A 25003-nucleotide genomic window follows, 5' to 3' on the forward strand; every position below is an offset into this window, starting at 1 on the left:
CTATAATACTAGAAGCAGGGTAACTAGGGATTGTTATGTAGTCTGGGTGTTCTATAATACTAGAAGCAGGGTAACTAGGGATTGTTATGTAGTCTGGGTGTTCTATAATACTAGAAGCAGGGTAACTAGGGATTGTTATGTCGTCTGGGTGTTCTATAATACTAGAAGCAGGGTAACTAGGGATTGTTATGCCGTCTGGGTGTTCTATAATACTAGAAGCAGGGTAACTAGGGATTGTTATGTAGTCTGGGTGTTCTATAATACTAGAAGCAGGGTAACTAGGGATTGTTATGTAGTCTGGGTGTTCTATAATACTAGAAGCAGGGTAACTAGGGATTGTTATGCCGTCTGGGTGTTCTATAATACTAGAAGCAGGGTAACTAGGGATTGTTATGTAGTCTGGGTGTTCTATAATACTAGAAGCAGGGTAACTAGGGATTGTTATGTAGTCTGGGTGTTCTATAATACTAGAAGCATGGGTAACTAGGGATTGTTATGCAGTCTGGGTGTTCTATAATACTAGAAGCAGGGTAACTAGGGATTGTTATGTAGTCTGGGTGTTCTATAATACTAGAAGCACGGTAACTAGGGATTGTTATGCCGTCTGGGTGTTCTATAATACTAGAAGCAGGATAACTAGGGATTGTTATGTAGTCTGGGTGTTCTATAATACTAGAAGCAGGGTAACTAGGGATTGTTATGTAGTCTGGGTGTTCTATAATACTAGAAGCAGGGTAACTAGGGATTGTTATGTAGTCTGGGTGTTCTATAATACTAGAAGCAGGGTAACTAGGGATTGTTATGCCGTCTGGGTGTTCTATAATACTAGAAGCAGGGTATACTAGGGATTGTTATGTCGTCTGGGTGTTCTATAATACTAGAAGCAGGGTAACTAGGGATTGTTATGCAGTCTGGGTGTTCTATAATACTAGAAGCAGGGTAACTAGGATTGTTATGTAGTCTGGGTGTTCTATAATACTAGAAGCAGGGTAACTAGGGATTGTTATGTAGTCTGGGTGTTCTATAATACTAGAAGCAGGGTAACTAGGATTGTTATGCCGTCTGGGTGTTCTATAATACTAGAAGCAGGGTAACTAGGGATTGTTATGTAGTCTGGGTGTTCTATAATACTAGAAGCAGGGTAACTAGGGATTGTTATGCCGTCTGGGTGTTCTATAATACTAGAAGCAGGGTAACTAGGGATTGTTATGTAGTCTGGGTGTTCTATAATACTAGAAGCAGGGTAACTAGGGATTGTTATGTAGTCTGGGTGTTCTATACTAGAAGCAGGGTAACTAGGGATTGTTATGTAGTCTGGGTGTTCTATAATACTAGAAGCTAGGGTAACTAGGGATTGTTATGCCGTCTGGGTGTTCTATAATACTAGAAGCAGGGTAACTAGGGATTGTTATGTAGTCTGGGTGTTCTATAATACTAGAAGCAGGGGTAACTAGGGATTGTTATGTAGTCTGGGTGTTCTATAATACTAGAAGCTAGGGTAACTAGGGATTGTTATGCCGTCTGGGTGTTCTATAATACTAGAAGCAGGGTAACTAGGGATTGTTATGTAGTCTGGGTGTTCTATAATACTAGAAGCAGGGTAACTAGGGATTGTTATGCCGTCTGGGTGTTCTATAATACTAGAAGCAGGGTAACTAGGGATTGTTATGTAGTCTGGGTGTTCTATAATACTAGAAGCAGGGTAACTAGGGATTGTTATGTAGTCTGGGTGTTCTATAATACTAGAAGCAGGGTAACTAGGGATTGTTATGTCGTCTGGGTGTTCTATAGTACTAGAAGCAGGGTAACTAGGGATTGTTATGCCGTCTGGGTGTTCTATAATACTAGAAGCAGGGTAACTAGGGATTGTTATGTCGTCTGGGTGTTCTATAATACTAGAAGCAGGGTAACTAGGGATTGTTATGTAGTCTGGGTGTTCTATAATACTAGAAGCAGGGTAACTAGGGATTGTTATGCCGTCTGGGTGTTCTATAATACTAGAAGCAGGGTAACTAGGGATTGTTATGTAGTCTGGGTGTTCTATAATACTAGAAGCAGGGTAACTAGGGATTGTTATGCCGTCTGGGTGTTCTATAATACTAGAAGCAGGATAACTAGGGATTGTTATGTAGTCTGGGTGTTCTATAATACTAGAAGCAGGGTAACTAGGGATTGTTATGCCGTCTGGGTGTTCTATAATACTAGAAGCAGGGTAACTAGGGATTGTTATGTAGTCTGGGTGTTCTATAATACTAGAAGCAGGGTAACTAGGGATTGTTATGCCGTCTGGGTGTTCTATAATACTAGAAGCAGGGTAACTAGGGATTGTTATGTAGTCTGGGTGTTCTATAATACTAGAAGCAGGGTAACTAGGGATTGTTATGTAGTCTGGGTGTTCTATAATACTAGAAGCAGGGTAACTAGGGATTGTTATGCCGTCTGGGTGTTCTATAATACTAGAAGCAGGGTAACTAGGGATTGTTATGTCGTCTGGGTGTTCTATAATACTAGAAGCAGGGTAACTAGGGATTGTTATGCCGTCTGGGTGTTCTATAGTACTAGAAGCAGGGTAACTAGGGATTGTTATGTAGTCTGGGTGTTCTATAATACTAGAAGCAGGGTAACTAGGGATTGTTATGTAGTCTGGGTGTTCTATAATACTAGAAGCAGGGTAACTAGGGATTGTTATGTCGTCTGGGTGTTCTATAATACTAGAAGCAGGGTAACTAGGGATTGTTATGCCGTCTGGGTGTTCTATAATACTAGAAGCAGGGTAACTAGGGATTGTTATGTCGTCTGGGTGTTCTATAATACTAGAAGCAGGGTAACTAGGGATTGTTATGTAGTCTGGGTGTTCTATAATACTAGAAGCAGGGTAACTAGGGATTGTTATGTAGTCTGGGTGTTCTATAATACTAGAAGCAGGGTAACTAGGGATTGTTATGCCGTCTGGGTGTTCTATAATACTAGAAGCAGGGTAACTAGGGATTGTTATGCCGTCTGGGTGTTCTATAATACTAGAAGCAGGGTAACTAGGGATTGTTATGTAGTCTGGGTGTTCATATAATACTAGAAGCAGGGTAACTAGGGATTGTTATGTAGTCTGGGTGTTCTATAATACTAGAAGCAGGGTAACTAGGGATTGTTATGCAGTCTGGGTGTTCTATAGTACTAGAAGCAGGGTAACTAGGGATTGTTATGTAGTCTGGGTGTTCTATAATACTAGAAGCAGGGTAACTAGGGATTGTTATGTCGTCTGGGTGTTCTATAATACTAGAAGCAGGGTAACTAGGGATTGTTATGTCGTCTGGGTGTTCTATAATACTAGAAGCAGGGTAACTAGGGATTGTTATGTAGTCTGGGTGTTCTATAATACTAGAAGCAGGGTAACTAGGGATTGTTATGCCGTCTGGGTGTTCTATAATACTAGAAGCAGGGTAACTAGGATTGTTATGCCGTCTGGGTGTTCTATAATACTAGAAGCAGGGTAACTAGGGATTGTTATGCCGTCTGGGTGTTCTATAGTACTAGAAGCAGGGTAACTAGGGATTGTTATGTAGTCTGGGTGTTCTATAATACTAGAAGCAGGGTAACTAGGGATTGTTATGTAGTCTGGGTGTTCTATAATACTAGAAGCAGGGTAACTAGGGATTGTTATGTCGTCTGGGTGTTCTATAGTACTAGAAGCAGGGTAACTAGGGATTGTTATGTCGTCTGGGTGTTCTATAATACTAGAAGCAGGGTAACTAGGGATTGTTATGTCGTCTGGGTGTTCTATAATACTAGAAGCAGGGTAACTAGGGATTGTTATGTAGTCTGGGTGTTCTATAATACTAGAAGCAGGGTAACTAGGGATTGTTATGTCGTCTGGGTGTTCTATAATACTAGAAGCAGGGTAACTAGGGATTGTTATGTCGTCTGGGTGTTCTATAATACTAGAAGCAGGGTAACTAGGGATTGTTATGCCGTCTGGGTGTTCTATAATACTAGAAGCAGGGTAACTAGGGATTGTTATGTAGTCTGGGTGTTCTATAATACTAGAAGCAGGGTAACTAGGGATTGTTATGTAGTCTGGGTGTTCTATAATACTAGAAGCAGGGTAACTAGGGATTGTTATGCCGTCTGGGTGTTCTATAGTACTAGAAGCAGGGTAACTAGGGATTGTTATGCCGTCTGGGTGTTCTATAATACTAGAAGCAGGGTAACTAGGGATTGTTATGTAGTCTGGGTGTTCTATAATACTAGAAGCAGGGTAACTAGGGATTGTTATGTCGTCTGGGTGTTCTATAATACTAGAAGCAGGGTAACTAGGGATTGTTATGTCGTCTGGGTGTTCTATAATACTAGAAGCAGGGTAACTAGGGATTGTTATGTAGTCTGGGTGTTCTATAATACTAGAAGCAGGGTAACTAGGGATTGTTATGCCGTCTGGGTGTTCTATAATACTAGAAGCAGGGTAACTAGGGATTGTTATGTAGTCTGGGTGTTCTATAATACTAGAAGCAGGGTAACTAGGGATTGTTATGTCGTCTGGGTGTTCTATAATACTAGAAGCAGGGTAACTAGGGATTGTTATGTAGTCTGGGTGTTCTATAATACTAGAAGCAGGGTAACTAGGGATTGTTATGTAGTCTGGGTGTTCTATAATACTAGAAGCAGGGTAACTAGGGATTGTTATGTAGTCTGGGTGTTCTATAATACTAGAAGCAGGGTAACTAGGGATTGTTATGTCGTCTGGGTGTTCTATAATACTAGAAGCAGGGTAACTAGGGATTGTTATGCCGTCTGGGTGTTCTATAATACTAGAAGCAGGGTAACTAGGGATTGTTATGTAGTCTGGGTGTTCTATAATACTAGAAGCAGGGTAACTAGGGATTGTTATGCCGTCTGGGTGTTCTATAATACTAGAAGCAGGGTAACTAGGGATTGTTATGTAGTCTGGGTGTTCTATAATACTAGAAGCAGGGTAACTAGGGATTGTTATGCCGTCTGGGTGTTCTATAATACTAGAAGCAGGGTAACTAGGGATTGTTATGTAGTCTGGGTGTTCTATAATACTAGAAGCAGGGTAACTAGGGATTGTTATGCCGTCTGGGTGTTCTATAATACTAGAAGCAGGGTAACTAGGGATTGTTATGTAGTCTGGGTGTTCTATAATACTAGAAGCAGGGTAACTAGGGATTGTTATGCCGTCTGGGTGTTCTATAGTACTAGAAGCAGGGTAACTAGGGATTGTTATGTAGTCTGGGTGTTCTATATTACTAGAAGCAGGGTAACTAGGGATTGTTATGTAGTCTGGGTGTTCTATAATACTAGAAGCAGGGTAACTAGGGATTGTTATGTCGTCTGGGTGTTCTATAGTACTAGAAGCAGGGTAACTAGGGATTGTTATGCCGTCTGGGTGTTCTATAATACTAGAAGCAGGGTAACTAGGGATTGTTATGTCGTCTGGGTGTTCTATAATACTAGAAGCAGGGTAACTAGGGATTGTTATGTAGTCTGGGTGTTCTATAATACTAGAAGCAGGGTAACTAGGGATTGTTATGCCGTCTGGGTGTTCTATAATACTAGAAGCAGGGTAACTAGGGATTGTTATGTAGTCTGGGTGTTCTATAATACTAGAAGCAGGGTAACTAGGGATTGTTATGCCGTCTGGGTGTTCTATAATACTAGAAGCAGGGTAACTAGGGATTGTTATGTAGTCTGGGTGTTCTATAATACTAGAAGCAGGGTAACTAGGGATTGTTATGCCGTCTGGGTGTTCTATAATACTAGAAGCGGGGTAACTAGGATTGTTATGTAGTCTGGGTGTTCTATAATACTAGAAGCAGGGTAACTAGGGATTGTTATGCCGTCTGGGTGTTCTATAATACTAGAAGCAGGGTAACTAGGGATTGTTATGTAGTCTGGGTGTTCTATAATACTAGAAGCAGGGTAACTAGGGATTGTTATGTAGTCTGGGTGTTCTATAATACTAGAAGCAGGGTAACTAGGGATTGTTATGCCGTCTGGGTGTTCTATAGTACTAGAAGCAGGGTAACTAGGGATTGTTATGCCGTCTGGGTGTTCTATAATACTAGAAGCAGGGTAACTAGGGATTGTTATGCCGTCTGGGTGTTCTATAGTACTAGAAGCAGGGTAACTAGGGATTGTTATGTAGTCTGGGTGTTCTATATTACTAGAAGCAGGGTAACTAGGGATTGTTATGTAGTCTGGGTGTTCTATAATACTAGAAGCAGGGTAACTAGGGATTGTTATGTCGTCTGGGTGTTCTATAGTACTAGAAGCAGGGTAACTAGGGATTGTTATGCCGTCTGGGTGTTCTATAATACTAGAAGCAGGGTAACTAGGGATTGTTATGTCGTCTGGGTGTTCTATAATACTAGAAGCAGGGTAACTAGGGATTGTTATGTAGTCTGGGTGTTCTTTAATACTAGAAGCAGGGTAACTAGGGATTGTTATGTAGTCTGGGTGTTCTATAATACTAGAAGCAGGGTAACTAGGGATTGTTATGCCGTCTGGGTGTTCTATAGTACTAGAAGCAGGGTAACTAGGGATTGTTATGTAGTCTGGGTGTTCTATAATACTAGAAGCAGGGTAACTAGGGATTGTTATGTAGTCTGGGTGTTCTATAATACTAGAAGCAGGGTAACTAGGGATTGTTATGTAGTCTGGGTGTTCTATAATACTAGAAGCAGGGTAACTAGGGATTGTTATGCCGTCTGGGTGTTCTATAATACTAGAAGCAGGGTAACTAGGGATTGTTATTTAGTCTGGGTGTTCTATAATACTAGAAGCAGGGTAACTAGGGATTGTTATGCCATCTGGGTGTTCTATAATACTAGAAGCAGGGTAACTAGGGATTGTTATGCAGTCTGGGTGTTCTATAATACTAGAAGCAGGGTAACTAGGGATTGTTATGTAGTCTGGGTGTTCTATAATACTAGAAGCAGGGTAACTAGGGATTGTTATGTCGTCTGGGTGTTCTATAATACTAGAAGCAGGGTAACTAGGGATTGTTATGTAGTCTGGGTGTTCTATAATACTAGAAGCAGGGTAACTAGGGATTGTTATGCCGTCTGGGTGTTCTATAATACTAGAAGCAGGGTAACTAGGGATTGTTATGTAGTCTGGGTGTTCTATAATACTAGAAGCAGGGTAACTAGGGATTGTTATGCCGTCTGGGTGTTCTATAATACTAGAAGCAGGGTAACTAGGGATTGTTATGTCGTCTGGGTGTTCTATAATACTAGAAGCAGGGTAACTAGGGATTGTTATGCCGTCTGGGTGTTTTATAATACTAGAAGCAGGGTAACTAGGGATTGTTATGTCGTCTGGGTGTTCTATAATACTAGAAGCAGGGTAACTAGGGATTGTTATGCCGTCTGGGTGTTCTATAATACTAGAAGCAGGGTAACTAGGGATTGTTATGTAGTCTGGGTGTTCTATAATACTAGAAGCAGGGTAACTAGGGATTGTTATGCCGTCTGGGTGTTCTATAATACTAGAAGCAGGGTAACTAGGGATTGTTATGTAGTCTGGGTGTTCTATAATACTAGAAGCAGGGTAACTAGGGATTGTTATGCCGTCTGGGTGTTCTATAATACTAGAAGCAGGGTAACTAGGGATTGTTATGCCGTCTGGGTGTTCTATAGTACTAGAAGCAGGGTAACTAGGGATTGTTATGCCGTCTGGGTGTTCTATAATACTAGAAGCAGGGTAACTAGGGATTGTTATGCCGTCTGGGTGTTCTATAGTACTAGAAGCAGGGTAACTAGGGATTGTTATGCCGTCTGGGTGTTCTATAATACTAGAAGCAGGGTAACTAGGGATTGTTATGCCGTCTGGGTGTTCTATAATACTAGAAGCAGGGTAACTAGGGATTGTTATGCCGTCTGGGTGTTCTATAATACTAGAAGCAGGGTAACTAGGGATTGTTATGCCGTCTGGGTGTTCTATAGTACTAGAAGCAGGGTAACTAGGGATTGTTATGCCGTCTGGGTGTTCTATAATACTAGAAGCAGGGTAACTAGGAATTGTTATGTCGTCTGGGTGTTCTATAATACTAGAAGCAGGGTAACTAGGGATTGTTATGCCGTCTGGGTGTTCTATAATACTAGAAGCAGGGTAACTAGGGATTGTTATGCCGTCTATGTGTTCTATAATACTAGAAGCAGGGTAACTAGGGATTGTTATGTAGTCTGGGTGTTCTATAATACTAGAAGCAGGGTAACTAGGGATTGTTATGTTGTCTGGGTGTTCTATAGTACTAGAAGCAGGGTAACTAGGGATTGTTATGCCGTCTGGGTGTTCTATAATACTAGAAGCAGGGTAACTAGGGATTGTTATGTAGTCTGGGTGTTCTATATTACTAGAAGCAGGGTAACTAGGGATTGTTATGCCGTCTGGGTGTTCTATAATACTAGAAGCAGGGTAACTAGGGATTGTTATGCCGTCTGGGTGTTCTATAATACTAGAAGCAGGGTAACTAGGGATTGTTATGCCGTCTGGGTGTTCTATAATACTAGAAGCAGGGTAACTAGGGATTGTTATGCCGTCTGGGTGTTCTATAATACTAGAAGCAGGGTAACTAGGGATTGTTATGCTGTCTGGGTGTTCTATAATACTAGAAGCAGGGTAACTAGGGATTGTTATGTAGTCTGGGTGTTCTATAATACTAGAAGCAGGGTAACTAGGGATTGTTATGCCGTCTGGGTGTTCTATAATACTAGAAGCAGGTTAAATAGGGATTGTTATGCCGTCTGGGTGTTCTATAATACTAGAAGCAGGGTAACTAGGGATTGTTATGCCGTCTGGGTGTTCTATAATACTAGAAGCAGGGTAACTAGGGATTGTTATGCCGTCTGGGTGTTCTATAATACTAGAAGCAGGGTAACTAGGGATTGTTATGTAGTCTGGGTGTTCTATAATACTAGAAGCAGGGTAACTAGGGATTGTTATGCCGTCTGGGTGTTCTATAATACTAGAAGCAGGGTAACTAGGGATTGTTATGCCGTCTGGGTGTTCTATAATACTAGAAGCAGGGTAACTAGGGATTGTTATGTAGTCTGGGTGTTCTATAATACTAGAAGCAGGGTAACTAGGGATTGTTATGCCGTCTGGGTGTTCTATAATACTAGAAGCAGGGTAACTAGGGATTGTTATGTAGTCTGGGTGTTCTATAATACTAGAAGCAGGGTAACTAGGGATTGTTATGCCGTCTGGGTGTTCTATAGTACTAGAAGCAGGGTAACTAGGGATTGTTATGCCGTCTGGGTGTTCTATAATACTAGAAGCAGGGTAACTAGGGATTGTTATGTAGTCTGGGTGTTCTATAATACTAGAAGCAGGGTAACTAGGGATTGTTATGCCGTCTGGGTGTTCTATAATACTAGAAGCAGGGTAACTAGGGATTGTTATGTAGTCTGGGTGTTCTATAATACTAGAAGCAGGGTAACTAGGGATTGTTATGCCGTCTGGGTGTTCTATAGTATGGCTGCTGGACTGATGAAAACGTCTAGTGATGAGGTAGGACCTAACCCTAACCATACACATGATTGCTCCAACACAGGTATTTTTATCAGGTGAGTTAGTACAACACAGGTATTTTTATCAGGTGAGTTAGTACAACACAGGTATTTTTATCAGGTGAGTTAGTACAACACAGGTATTTTTATCAGGTGAGTTAGTACAACACAGGTATTTTTATCAGGTGAGTTAGTACAACACAGGTATTTTTATCAGGTGAGTTAGTACAACACAGGTATTTTTATCAGGTGAGTTAGTACAACACAGGTATTTTTATCAGGCTAATTAGTACAACGTTTTTATCCAAGACTGGATCTTCGTCACTCAGGTGACATTTGTCTAGGTACTGTTATGTCCCCATATGAACACCTTAACAGTCCCATATTAAAACACACATTTTCTGTGTTCCTGATCTTCGCCAGGCGTTTGTGATATCCAGGTTATGGTAACCATAGGTAGCCATAGTATGACCATACTATTATTAACACCAGTCCTCTGAAAAGCACAGCATGCGTTTTCTCTGTATAGCCACATTAACACCGTCCTCTGAAAAGCACAGCATGCGTTTTCTCTGTATAGCCACATTAACACCGTCCTCTGAAAAGCACAGCATGCGTTTTCTCTGTATAGCCACATTAACACCAGTCCTCTGAAAAGCACAGCATGCGTTTTCTCTGTATAGCCACATTAACACCGTCCTCTGAAAAGCACAGCATGCGTTTTCTCTGTATAGCCACATTAACACCGTCCTCTGAAAAGCACAGCATGCGTTTTCTCTGTTCATCATGACACAACAACACCGTCCTTTGAATCCCATGTCCTTGTGATGTTGTGACATAACAAAATGTAATTAGCTCTGCCTGCTGCCACAATAGCTTATTTCATATACGAAGTCATGCTTAGAATGGCCACTCCCTTTAGTCTTGAAACAAGGAAATATGTAATTGCGCCAAGTTGTCAGTAATTACAATCAAAGCAAAATATTAATTAATGGGTTAGTATTAGTTTTGCAAGATGACAGGTTTTGATTAGTCATCATTGAAATGCATTAGTATCTGATAGGAACATCTATTAAATAAGGCAGACTCACCCACAGAAAATACACAGAACAATGTTTACCCTCTCTTAATTTAGCCTTTTTAAATCTCTCGTGTGTCTGTCTGTCTGTGTAGCTCAATGCGAGCCGTTTCTGAGATACTGGATCCGGCACGCCGAGCACCGACGATCAATACTACGCTCAAAGTTGCTTAAGTCGCTCGTTTTGCCCATTCTAATGTTCAATGGAACAGTAACTGAATGCCTCGATGCCCGTCTGCCTGTTTTATATAACAAGCCACAGCTACTTGACTCACTGTCTGTAGGAGCAAACCATTTTCGTGAACGGGGTGGTGTGCCTAATAAACTGTCCGGTGAGTCTATATACCGCTGTGGAAAAAATTAAGAGACCACTGCACATTTTTCTTAAATCAGCATCTCTACATGTTTGACAGCCATTCCATTCCAGTGTCTGTTGAATTCCAACACAGGCACACCTCATTCTACTGAATTAGGTACTGATTAGGTGATCACCTGAACCAAATCTTATTTAACGAGGAAAAGTATAAAAACCACTGCTGTGGTCATCACTATCCTCTTGCAATAGGACCAGCTGGATGGCAAAAACTGTGCTAATAGTACCTCAAAAGTAATATTAATCAAAAAATAACTATTGACCATGCCAAAAGAGTTGAAAAGGAAAGTTTTGAGTGAGGAAAAGAAGGGTTCAATTCTGGCTTTACTGGCAGAGGGATACAGTGAGCGTCAGGTTGCTTCCATATTAAAATTTCAAAGACGGCGGTTCATAAGAACAAGGTCAAGCAGCAGACATTGGGGGCAACAAAGCTACAGACCGGCAGAGGGCGAAAACGACTCTCTACTGACCGGGATGACCGCCAACTCATTCGAATGTCATTCAACAACCGTAGGATGACATCAAGTGACCTACAAAAAGAATGGCGAACGGCAGCTGGGGTGAAGTGCACGGCGAGGACGGTTCGAAACAGGCTCGTAGGGGCAGGGCTGAAGTCGTGCTAAGCTAGAAAAAAGCCCTTCATCAATGAGAAGCAAAGAAGAGCCAGGCTGAGGTTTGCAAAAGACCATAAGGATTGGACCGTAGAGGACTGGAGGAAGGTCATCTTCTCTGATGAGTCCAATTTTCAGCTTTGCCCAACACCTGGTCGTCTAATGGTTAGACAGAGACCTGGAGAGGCGACAAGCCACAGTGTCTCGCACCCACTGTGAAATTTGGCGGAGGATCGGTGATGATCTGGGGATGCTTCAGCAATGCTGTAATCGGGCAGATTTCTCTTTGTGAAGGACGCATGAATCAAGCCACGTACAAGGTTGTCCTGGAAGAAAACTTGCTTCCTTTTGCGCTGACATTGTTCCCCAACTCTGAGGATTGGTTTTTCCAGCAGGACAATGCGCCATGCCACACAGCCAGGTCAATCAAGGTGTGGATGGAGGACCACCAGATCAAGACCCTGTCATGGCCAGCCCAATCTCCAGACCTGAACCCCATTGAAAACTTCTGGAATGTGGAAGATGGATGGTCACAAGCCATCAAACAAAGCCGAGCTGCTTGAATTTTTGCGCCAGGAGTGGCATAAAGTCACCCAACATCAATGTGAAAGACTGATGGAGAGCATGCCAAGACGCATGAAAGCTGTGATTAATAATCAGGGTTATTCCACCAAATATTGATTTATGAACTCTTCCTAAGTTAAAACATTACTATTGTGTTGTTTAAAAATGAACATGAACTTCTTTTCTTTGCATTATTCGAGGTCTGACAACACTGCATATTTTTTTTGTTCTTTTGACCAGTTGTCATTTTCTGCAAATAAATGCTCTAAATAACAATCTTTTTATTTGGAATTTGGGAGAAATGTTGTCAGTAGTTTATAGAATAAACCAAAAATGTTATTTTTACCCAAAAACATACATATAAATAGTAAAACCAGAGAAACTGATAATTTTGCAGTGGTCTCTTAATATTTTCCGCAGCTGTATATGTGTGTGTAAAGGACGTGACAATGTTCCTTAACAAGTACCACTTCCTCCTCTCTACCTGAGATGCTATTCGGCAAGTAGAGACACTTTAGACTGAGGAGTGAGGTTCACAGATCCCCGTCTGCTACATGTGTCCCTCTTTCTCTCTCTTAGGGGTTGACGTGGACATGGCACGGCGGGAAGAGGAGCGGGTGATGCTGGCGGACGCCAACGCGGTGCTGGCAGGAAGTGGCGCCCTGACACCTCACCCTAACACCAAGGCCACAGCGCTGCACGTGGCCGCTGCCAAGGGCTACATAGAAGTCATGAAGTGAGTGGGTCAGGTGCCAGTCAGTGGGTCAGGTGCTAGTCAGTGGGTCAGGTGCTAGTCAGTGGGTCAGGTGCTAGTCAGTGGGTCAGGTGCTAGTCAGTGGGTCAGGTGCCAGTCAGTGGGTCAGGTGCTAGTCAGTGGGTCAGGTGCCAGTCAGTAGGTCAGGTGCCAGTCAGTGGGTCAGGTGCCAGTCAGTGGGTCAGGTGCTAGTCAGTGGGTCAGGTGCTAGTCAGTGGGTCAGGTGCTAGTCAGTGGGTCAGGTGCCAGTCAGTGGGTCAGGTGCTAGTCAGTGGGTCAGGTGCTAGTCAGTGGGTTAAGTGCTAGTCAGGTGTTAGTTAGTAGGTCAGGTGCTAGTCAGTGGGTCAGGTGCTAGTCAGTGGGTCAGATGCTAGTGAGTGGGTCAGGTGTTAGTCAGTGGGTCAGGTGCCAGTCAGTGGGTCAGGTGCCAGTCAGTGGGTCAGGTGCCAGTCAGTAGGTCAGGTGCCAGTCAGTGGGTCAGGTGCCAGTCAGTGGGTCAGGTGCTAGTCAGGTGCCAGTCAGTGGGTCAGGTGCCAGTCAGTGGGTCAGGTGCTAGTCAGGTGCCAGTCAGTGGGTCAGGTGCCAGTCAGTGGGTCAGGTGCCAGTCAGTGGGTCAGGTGCCAGTCAGTGGGTCAGGTGCCAGTCAGTGGGTCAGGTGCTAGTCAGTGGGTCAGGTGCCAGTCAGTGGGTCAGGTGCCAGTCAGTGGGTCAGGTGCCAGTCAGTGGGTCAGGTGCCAGTCCAGTGGGTCAGGTGCCAGTCAGTGTCGGGTGCCAGTCAGTGGGTCAGGTGCCAGTCAGTGGGTCAGGTGCCAGTCAGTGGGTCAGGTGCCAGTCAGGTGGGTCAGGTGCCAGTCAGTGGGTCAGGTGCCAGTCGGTGGGTCAGGTGCCAGTCAGTGGGTCGGTGCCAGTCAGTGGGTCGGGGTGCCAGTCAGTGGGTCAGGTGCCAGTCAGTGGGTCAGGTGCTAGTCAGGGTCAGTGGGTCAGGTGCCAGTCAGTGGGTCAGGTGCCAGTCAGTGGGTCAGGTGCCAGTCAGTGGGTCAGGTGCCAGTCAGTGGGTCAGGTGCCAGTCAGTGGGTCAGGTGCGAGTCAGTGGGTCAGTGCTGGTCAGGTGCCAGTCAGTGGGTCAGGTGCCAGTCAGTGGGTCAGGTGCCAGTCAGTGGGTCAGGTGCTAGTCAGTGGGTCGGGTGCCAGTCAGTAGGTCAGGTGCCAGTCAGTGGGTCAGGTGCCAGTCGTGGGTCGGTGTGGTCGGGTGCCAGTCAGTGGGTCAGGTGCTGGTCAGGGTGCCAGTCAGTGGGTCAGGTGCCAGTCAGTGGGTCAGGTGCCAGTCAGTGGGTCAGGTGCCAGTCAGTGGGTCAGGTGCCAGTCAGTGGGTCAGGTGCCAGTCAGTGGGTCAGGTGCCAGTCAGTGGGTCAGGTGCTAGTCAGTGGGTCGGGTGCCAGTCAGTGGGTCAGGTGCCAGTCAGTGGGTCAGGTGCCAGTCAGTGGGTCAGGTGCCAGTCAGTGGGTCAGGTGCTAGTCAGGTGCCAGTCAGTGGGTCAGGTGCTAGTCAGGTGCCAGTCAGTGGGTCAGGTGCCAGTCAGTGGGTCAGGTGCCAGTCAGTGGGTCAGGTGCCAGTCAGTGGGTCAGGTGCTAGTCAGGTGCCAGTCAGTGGGTCAGGTGCCAGTCAGTGGGTCAGGTGCCAGTCAGTGGGTCAGGTGCCAGTCAGTGGGTCAGGTGCCAGTCAGTGGGTCGGTGCCAGTCAGTGGGTCAGGTGCCAGTCAGTGGGTCAGGTGCCAGTCAGTGGGTCAGGTGCCAGTCAGTGGGTCAGGTGCCAGTCAGTGGGTCAGGTGCCAGTCAGTGGGTCAGGTGCCAGTCAGTGGGTCAGGTGCCAGTCAGTGGGTCAGGTGCCAGTCAGTGGGTCAGGTGCCATAGTGCCAGTCAGTGGGTCAGGTGCCAGTCAGTGGGTCAGGTGCCAGTCAGTGGGTCAGGTGCCAGTCAGTGGGTCAGGTGCCAGTCAGTGGGTCAGGTGCCAGTCAGTGGGTCAGGTGCCAGTCAGTGGGTCAGGTGCCAGTCAGTGGGTCAGGTGCCAGTCAGTGGGTCGGGTGCCAGCAGTGGTCAGGTGCCAGTCAGTGGGTCAGGTGCCAGTCAGTGGGTCAGGTGCCAGTCAGTGGGTCAGGTGCCAGTCAGTGGGTCAGGTGCCAGTCAGTGGGTCAGGTGCCAGTCAGTGGGTCAGGTGCCAGTCAGTGGGTCAGGTGCCAGTCAGTGGGTCAGGTGCTAGTCAGTGGATAGAGGGCAGGAAGGTTCTACACACAGATATGTTCTACACACACATGCAAGCACACACAGACCAATGGGCACACACACACACACACTTTCACATTGACTCGAACACACACACCCTGACTGCTTCAGTGTCTTCAGTGTCTATTTATTGTGGATATTAATCAGGACCTGAGGCTCATTCAGCCAGACACAATGCTTTGGTGTGCTCATTTAGAACTAAAATACAACTAACATGTAGAATGAGGAATCCTATTGGCTCTATTCTGCAGCGTTCCATATGGCTTACTAAACGTGGCCCTATTGTTAGTCATAAACCTGTCACCTCACCTTTGACCTTATCTCAAACTCCTCCTCTTTCTGGCCTCTCTCCCTCGTCATCTCTCAGGGTCCTGCTCCAGTGTGGTCTGGATTTAGACAGTAGAGATGTGGATGGCTGGACGGCCCTGCATGCTGCGGCTCACTGGGGGCAGGAGGAGGTGTGCTCTCTGCTGGCTGACAACATGTGTGACATGGCTGCTCTCAACAACGTGGTGAGTGGGAGAAGGTACACGCATACACTGAGTGGACAAAACATTAAGAACACCTTCCTAATATTGCCTTGCAATATTTAACAACTGACATCAATAAGGGATCATAGCTTTCACCTGGATTCACCTGGTCAGTCTGTCATGGAAAGAGCAGGTGTTCCTAATGTTTTGTATACTCTGTGTATACACACACTGACGTTTACATTTTAGTCATTTTAGTCATTTAGCAGACGCTCTTATCCAGAGCGACTTACAGTAGAGAGTTCATAAATTGTCATACTTTTTTCGTACTGGTCCCCCGTGGGAATCGAACCCACAACCCTGGGATTGCAAGCGCCATGCTCTACCAACTGAGAGACACAGACAGACAGACAGACACACACACACACACACACACACAGAGCAATTACGCTGAGTAGCACCCTGGCTCTCAAAAATGCAATGTAACCTCTACTACATACTGACTCAGCAGTATTGGTACACAGGGGTTGGAAATGGAAGCATCCCAAATGGCAACCTATTCCCTACATAGTGCACTACTTTCGACTACAGCCCTGGTCTAAAGTAGTGTATTATCTAGGGAATAGGGTACCATTTTGGACGCTCCTAATGTAAATGATGTGTGTCCTTGTTCCAGGGACCCCCCCACACACGTAGCAGCAGCAGCATTGATGCTCTACATTAAACCATGTGTTCCAGGGACCCCCTCTCCCCCCCCCACACACGTAGCAGCAGCAGCATTGCTGCTCTACATTAAACCATGTGTTCCCACGTAGCAGCAGCAGCATTGCTGCTCTACATTAAACCATGTGTTCCCACGTAGCGGCAGCAGCATTGCTGCTCTACATTAAACCATGTGTTCCCACGTAGCAGCAGCAGCATTGATGCTCTACATTAAACCATGTGTTCCCACGTAGCAGCAGCAGCATTGATGCTCTACATTAAACCATGTGTTCCCACGTAGCAGCAGCAGCATTGATGCTCTACATTAAACCATGTGTTCCCACGTAGCAGCAGCAGCATTGTTGCTCTACATTAAACCATGTGTTCCCACGTAGCAGCAGCAGCATTGATGCTCTACATTAAACCATGTGTTCCCACGTAGCAGCAGCAGCATTGATGCTCTACATTAAACCATGTGTTCCCACGTAGCAGCAGCAGCATTGCTGCTCTACATTAAACCATGTGTTCCCACGTAGCAGCAGCAGCATTGATGCTCTACATTAAACCATGTGTTCCCACGTAGCGGCAGCAGCATTGCTGCTCTACATTAAACCATGTGTTCCCACGTGGCGGCAGCAGCATTGATGCTCTACATTAAACCATGTGTTCCCCATAGCAGCAGCAGCATTGATGCTCTACATTAAACCATGTGTTCCCACGTAGCAGCAGCAGCATTGATGCTCTACATTAAACCATGTGTTCCCACGTAGCAGCAGCAGCATTGATGCTCTACATTAAACCATGTGTTCCCGTGGCAGCAGCAGCATTGATGCTCTACATTAAACCATGTGTTCCCACGTAGCAGCAGCAGCATTGATGCTCTACATTAAACCATGTGTTCCCACGTAGCAGCAGCAGCATTGCTGCTCTACATTAAACCATGTGTTCCCACGTAGCAGCAGCAGCATTGATGCTCTACATTAAACCATGTGTTCCCACGTAGCAGCAGCAGCATTGCTGCTCTACATTAAACCATGTGTTCCCACGTAGCGGCAGCAGCATTGATGCTCTACATTAAACCATGTGTTCCCACGTAGCAGCAGCAGCATTGATGCTCTACATTAAACCATGTGTTCCCACGTAGCGGCAGCAGCAGCATTGATGCTCTACATTAAACCATGTGTTCCCACGTAGCGGCAGCAGCATTGATGCTCTACATTAAACCATGTGTTCCAGGGACAAACACCTCTGGAGGTAGCAGATGACGCCCTAGTGGACACTTTGGAGGAGCTGACAAAGAAACAGAACGCCGTGAGTATCTATCTCCATCCCAAACGCCACCCTATTCCCTATGTAGTGCACATATGGTCCCTGGTCAAAAGCAGTGCACTACGTAAGGAATAGGGTGCAGTTTGGGCTACAGTGGCTTGTGAAAGTATTCACCCCCCTTGACATCTTCACCCCCCTTGACATCTTTACCCCCCTTGACATCTTTACCCCCCTTGGCATCTTTACCCCCCCTTGGCATCTTTAACCCCTTGGCATCTTTACCCCCCTTGACATCTTTACCCCCCTTGGCATCTTTACCCCCCCTTGGCATCTTTAACCCCTTGACATCTTTACCCCCTTGACATCTTTACCCCCCTTGGCATCTTTCCCCCCCTTGGCATCTTTACCCCCTTGGCATCTTTAACCCCTTGACATCTTTACCCCCCTTGACATCTTTACCCCCCTTGGCATCTTTCACCCCCCTTGGCATCTTTAACCCCTTGGCATCTTTCACCCCCTTGGCATCTTTACCCCCCCTTGGCATCTTTACCCCCCCTTGGCATCTTTACCCCCCTTGGCATCTTTAACCCCTTGACATCTTTACCCCCCTTGGCATCTTTACCCCCCCTTGGCATCTTTAACCCCTTGACATCTTTACCCCCCTTGGCATCTTTACTATTTTGTTGCCTTACAACCTGTAATTCAAATGGATTTTTTGGGGGGTTTGTATCATTTGATTCACACAACATGCCTACCACTTTGAAGATGCAAAATAATTTTTGGGGTGAAACAAACCAGAAATAAGACAAAAAAAACAGAAAACTGGAGCGTGCATAACTATTCACCCCCCAAAGTCAATACTTTGTAGAGCCACCTATTGCAGCAATTACAGCTGCAAGTCTCTTGGGGTATGTCTATATAAGCTTGGCACATCTAGCCATTGGGATTTTTGCCCATTCTTCAAGGCAAAACTGCTCCATCTCCTTCAAGTTGGATGGGTTCAATCTTTAAGTCATACCACAGATTCTCAATTGGATTGAGGTCTGGGCTTTGACTAGGCCATTCCAAGATATTTATATGTTTCCCTTTAAACCACTCGAGTGTTGCTTTAGCAGCATGTTTAGGGTCATTGTCCTGCTGGAAGGTGAACCTCTGTCCCAGTCTCAAATCTCTGGAAGACTGAAACAGGTTTCCCTCAAGAATTTCCCTGTATTTAGCGCCATCCATCATTCCTTCAATTCTGACCAGTTTCCCAGTCCCTGCCGATGAAAAACATCGTGGTGTTCTCGGGGTGATGAGAGGTGTTGGGTTTGCACCAGACATAGCGTTTTCCTTGATGGCCAAAAAGCTCAATTTTAGTCTCATCTGACCAGAGCACCTTCTTCCATATGTTTGGGGAGTGTCCCACATGGCTTTTGGCGAACACCAACGTGTTTGCTTATTTTTTTCTTTAGGCAATGGCTTTTTTCTGGCCAATCTTCCGTAAAGCCCAGCTTTGTGGAGTGTACGGCTTAAAGTGGTCCTATGGACAGATACTCCAATCTCCGCTGTGGAGCTTTGCAGCTCCTTCAGGGTTATCTTTGGTCTCTTTGTTGCCTCTCTGATTAATGCCCTCCTTGCCTGGTCCGTGAGTTTTGGTGGGCAGCCCTCTCTTGGCTGGTTTGTTGTGGTGCCATATTCTTTCCATTTTTTTATAATGGATTTAATGGTGCTCCATGGGATGTTCAAAGTTTCAGATATTTTTTTATAACCCAACCCTGATCTGTACTTCTCCACATCTTTGTCCCTGACCTGTTTGGAGAGCTCCTTGGTCTTCATGGTGCCCCTTGCTTGGTGGCAGTGGTGTTGGCAGACTCTGGGGCTTTCAGAACAGGTGTATATATACTGAGATCATGTGACAGATCATGTGACACTTAGATTGCACACAGGTGGACTTTATTTAACTAATTATGTGACTTCTGAAGGTAATTGGTTGCACCAGATCTTATTTAGGGGCTTCATAGCAAAGGGGGTGAATACATATGCACGCACCACTTTTCCGTTATTCATTTTATATATTTTTTTCGTTTCACTTAACCAATTAAGACTATTTTGTGTATGTCCATTACATTAAATCCAAATAAAAATCTATCTAAATTACAAGTTGTAAAGCAACAAAATAGGAAAAACGCCAAGGGGGATGAATACTTTTGCAAGGCACTGTATCTCTGACCTAATATAGCATTAGTGCATCTCTCTCTCCTCTCTCTCCTCTCTCTCTCTCTCTCTCTCTCTCTCTCTCTCTCTCTCTCTCTCTCTCTCTCTCTCTCTCTCTCTCTCTCCTCTCTCCTCTCTCCTCTCTCCTCTCTCCTCTCTCTTCTCTCTCTCGCTCTCTCTCAGCGTGGTTGAATTCTTTCCCTGTTTATGTGTCTCTATCCACTATCCAAACAATGTGTTGACTACGTTGGACCTTAACTGTGTCTTCCTTGGTCTGTCTACTGCTGTGTTCTGTGGTTCACTATCAGGGACTACAGATACCAATATAATATATATCAGGGACTACAGATACCTATATAATATATATCAGGGACTACAGATACCTATATAATATATATCAGGGACTACAGATACCTATATAATATATATCAGGGACTACAGATACCTATATAATATATATCAGGGACTACAGATACCTATATAATATATATCAGGGACTACAGATACCAATATAATATATATCAGGGACTACAGATACCTATATAATATATATCAGGGACTACAGATACCTATATAATATATATCAGGGACTACAGATACCTATATAATATCTATCAGGGACTACAGATACCTATATAATATCTATCGGGGACTACAGATACCTATATAATATCTATCGGGGACTACAGATACCTATATAATATATATCGGGGACTACAGATACCTATATAATATATATCAGGGACTACAGATACCTATATCATATATATCAGGGACTACAGATACCTATATAATATATATCAGGGACTACAGATACCTATATAATATCTATCAGGGACTACAGATACCTATATAATATCTATCAGGGACTACAGATACCTATATAATATCTATCAGGGACTACAGATACCTATATAATATCTATCAGGGACTACAGATACCTATATAATATCTATCAGGGACTACAGATACCTATATCATATATATCAGGGACTACAGATACCTATATAATATCTATCAGGGACTACAGATACCTACAGTTGAAGTCGGAAGTTTACATACACCTTAGCCAAATACATTTCAACTCAGTCTTTCACAATTCCTGACATTTAATCCTAGTAAAAATTCCCTGTCTTAGTTCAGTTAGGATCACCACTTTATTTTAAGAATGTGAAATGTCAGAATAATAGTAGAAATAAGCTTTTATTTCTTTCATCACATTCCCAGTGGGTCAGAAGTTTACATGCACTCAATTAGTATTTGGTAGCATTACCTTTAAATTGTTTAACTTGGGTCAAGTGTTTCGGGTAGCCTTCCACAAGCTTCCCACAATAAGTTGGGTGAATTTTGGCCCATTCCTCCTGACAGAGCTGGTGTAACTGAGTCAGGTTTGTAGGCCTCCTTGCTCGCACACACTTTTTTCAGTTCTGCCCACAAATGTTCTAGGATTGAGGTCAGGTCTTTGTGATGGCCACTCCAATACCTTGACTTTGTTGTCCTTAAGCCATTTTGCCACAACTTTGGAAGTATGCTTGGGGTCATTGTCCATTTGGAAGACCCATTTGCGACCAAGCTTTAACTTCCTGACTGATGTCTTGAGATGTTGCTTCAATATATCCACATAATTTTCCTTCCTCATGATGCCATCTATTTTGTGAAGTGCACCAGTCCCTCCTGCAGCAAAGCACCCCCACAGCATGATGCTGCCACCCCCGTGCTTCACGGTTGGGATGGTGTTTTTCAGCTTGCCCCATTTTTCCTCCAAACATAACGATGGTCATTATGGCCAAACAGTTCTATTTTTGTTTCATCAGACCAGAGGACATTTCTCCAAAAAGTACGATCTTTGTCCCTATGTGCTGTTGCAAACCGTAGTCTGGCTTTTTTATGGCAGTTTTGGAGCAGTGGCTTCTTCCTTGCTGAGCGGCCTTTCAGGTTTTGTCGATATAGGACTCGTTTTACTGTGGATATAGATACTTTTGTACCTGTTTCCTCCAGCATCTTCACAAGGTCCTTTGCTGTTGTTCTGGGATTGATTTGCACTTTTCGCACCAAAGTACGTTCATCTCTAGGAGACAGAAAGCGTCTCCTTCCTGAGCGGTTTGACGGCTGCGTGGTCCCATGGTGTTTATACTTGCGTACTATTATTTGTACAGATGAACGTGGTACCTTCAGGCGTTTGGAAATTGCTCCCAAGGATGAACCAGACTTGTGGAGGCCTACACATTTTTTTCTGAGGTCTTGGCTGATTTCTTTTGATTTTCACATGATGTCAAGCAAAGAGGCACTGAGTTTGAAGGTAGGCCTTGAAATACATCCACAGGTACACCTCCAATTGACTCAAATGATGTCAATTAGCCTATCAGAAGCTTCTAAAGCCATGATGTCATTTTCTGGAATTTTCCAAGCTGTTTAAAGGCACAGTCAACTTAGTGTATGTAAACTTCTAACCCACTGGAATGGTGATACAGTGAATTATAAGTGAAATAATCTGTCTGTAAACAATTGTTGGAAAAATTACTTGTGTCATGCACAAAGTAGATGTCCTAACCGACTTGCCAAAACTATAGTTTGTTAACAAGGAATTTGTGGAGTGGTTGAAAAACTAGTTTTAATGACTCCAACCTAAGTGTATGTAAACTTCAGACTTCAACTGTATGTGTGTCTTCCTGTATATTTACTCTGTATATCTCTGTTAAATATCTCTCTTTCTGTAGTTGCGTACTGAGAAAGCCAAGCTGTCCCAGCCTCCTGTCATCGAGACCAGCCCTCCTATCAATATGGCTCCGGTTCGACCACGCAGGTCAGTGCCCCAGCATGTCTGTTGCCCATCTGTTACCCACCTAGGAATCACTGATGCAGAACCACAGACGTAGCTTAGTGTGTTACTTATATGAGCATTGACACACCTCTCTACCAAGAGAATCAGACACCGTCTGTTACCCAGCTGACACTCCTCTCTACCAGGAGAATCAGACACCGTCTGTTACCCAGCTGACACTCCTCTCTACAAGGAGAATCAGACACCGTCTGTTACCCAGCTGACACTCCTCTCTACCAGGAGAATCAGACACCGTCTGTTACCCAGCTGACACTCCTCTCTACCAGGAGAATCAGACACCGTCTGTTACCCAGCTGACACTCCTCTCTACCAGGAGAATCAGACACCGTCTGTTACCCAGCTGACACTCCTCTCTACCAGGAGAATCAGACACCGTCTGTTACCCAGCTGACACTCCTCTCTACCAGGAGAATCAGACACCGTCTGTTACCCAGCTGACACAGAAACACAGTCACAGTGTATTTTGTCAGAGCTCCATTCCCATATTTATCTATTTAACCTTTATTTAGCCAGACGGGTCAGTTATGAACAAATGATTATTTACAGTGACGGCCTGGTCGTCCAATAGTATGCATGTAGGTATGATGCCACCAGGGCCAGCAGCCAACACAATGTTTGGATTGGCTGTGTGTGATTGGCTGTGTGTGTGATTGGCTGTGTGTGGGATTGGCTGTGTGTGGGATTGGCTGTGTGTGTGATTGGCTGTGTGTGTGATTGGCTGTGTGTGGGATTGGCTGTGTGTGGGATTGGCTGTGATTGGCTGTGTGTGGGATTGGCTGTGTGTGTGATTGGCTGTGTGTGTGATTGGCTGTGTGTGGGATTGGCTGTGATTGGCTGTGTGTGGGATTGGCTGTGTGTGTGATTGGCTGTGTGTGGGATTGGCTGTGTGTGAGATTGGCTGTGATTGGCTGTGTGTGGGATTGGCTGTGTGTGTGATTGGCTGTGTGTGATTGGCTGTGTGGGATTGGCTGTGTGGGATTGGCTGTGTGTGGGATTGGCTGTGTGTGGGATTGGCTGTGTGTGTGATTGGCTGTGTGTGGGATTGGCTGTGTGTGGGATTGGCTGTGTGTGTGATTGGCTGTGTGTGTGATTGGCTGTGATTGGCTGTGTGGGATTGGCTGTGTGTGGGATTGGCTGTGTGTGTGATTGGCTGTGTGTGTGATTGGCTGTGTGTGTGATTGGCTGTGTGTGTGATTGGCTGTGTGTGTGATTGGCTGTGTGTGTGATTGGCTGTGTGTGTGATTGGCTGTGATTGGCTGTGTGTGAGATTGGCTGTGTGTGTGATTGGCTGTGTGTGTGATTGGCTGTGTGTGATTGGCTGTGTGTGTGATTGGCTGTGTGTGTGATTGGCTGTGTGTGTGATTGGCTGTGTGTGTGATTGGCTGTGATTGGCTGTGTGTGGGATTGGCTGTGTGTGAGATTGGCTGTGATTGGCTGTGTGTGTGATTGGCTGTGTGTGTGATTGGCTGTGTGTGATTGGCTGTGTGTGGGATTGGCTGTGTGTGGGATTGGCTGTGTGATGATAGCCCCTGTGATGTACATTTGGAAAGATCCATTATAGAAGTATCTGTCTGAAAATACATATTTTATAGATTGTTGCACATCCATTACGTTCACACACATAGACACACAACAACAACAAATAAAGCTGTCACTCAGTCTCCCCCAGGATCCATTTACTGTCCACATCCTGGTGGTGTTTGTTTTTGTTTGTACACACACACACGGTTTGGCTACGCCCTTAGTGATCACCCTCACTGATTGGCTCCTCCATGCCTACCTGTCAACCTCTTCCCACCCCCTGCCCCTCCCCTGCAGGACCTCAATCTCTCGTATGAGCAGCCGGGAGAAGATCTGCCTCCACGAGAGAGAGAAGCACCCTCCCCCTGCCCTGACCAGTAGCCCTGCCGAGGAGGAGGAGGAAGAGGGGGGGGGACCCAGCCGGGGACAGACCCAGCCTGGGGGGCAGGGGACCCAGGGGGGACAGGGGGGACAGGGGACCCAGGGGGGACAGGGGGGACAGGGGACCCAGGGGGGACAGGGGGGACAGGGGACCCAGGGGGGACAGGCCAAGGTCTGCAGCAGCTCCAGTTCAGAGGAAGAGGAGGACGAGTCTGAGAGCGATGCAGAATCAGGTGAGAGACTGAGAGATGATGACGTTTCATGAACCAGGGTCCCTGGTGTCAATTCCATTTCAGTCTAGTCAATTCATGAAGTCACATTTTAGTTTACTGAATTGAAATGGAATGGACCTAAAACCTGTCATGACTCATGCCTAAAAGACAGCAACCCAATGTGGACTTGTTCTGTTGTACAGAATGATGTCATTAACTGGCTG

General features: G+C 45.1%; 1 protein-coding gene across 1 annotated transcript in view; it reads left to right on the plus strand.

The window, feature by feature from the left end:
• Positions 1-25003, plus strand: part of LOC121531478 (protein phosphatase 1 regulatory subunit 12A) — a 74597-nt gene that overhangs the window by 41756 nt on the left and 7838 nt on the right. Inside the window, exons 4-9 of the mRNA XM_045205200.1 lie at positions 12733-12889; positions 15554-15698; positions 17595-17669; positions 22541-22626; positions 24484-24655; positions 24698-24800. Coding sequence (XP_045061135.1) covers positions 12733-12889; positions 15554-15698; positions 17595-17669; positions 22541-22626; positions 24484-24655; positions 24698-24800 — 738 coding nt within the window. The remainder of the gene's footprint in view (positions 1-12732; positions 12890-15553; positions 15699-17594; positions 17670-22540; positions 22627-24483; positions 24656-24697; positions 24801-25003) is intronic.

Source organism: Coregonus clupeaformis, chromosome 19 (genome assembly GCF_020615455.1).
Source record: "Coregonus clupeaformis isolate EN_2021a chromosome 19, ASM2061545v1, whole genome shotgun sequence".
Lineage (NCBI taxonomy): Eukaryota > Metazoa > Chordata > Actinopteri > Salmoniformes > Salmonidae > Coregonus > Coregonus clupeaformis.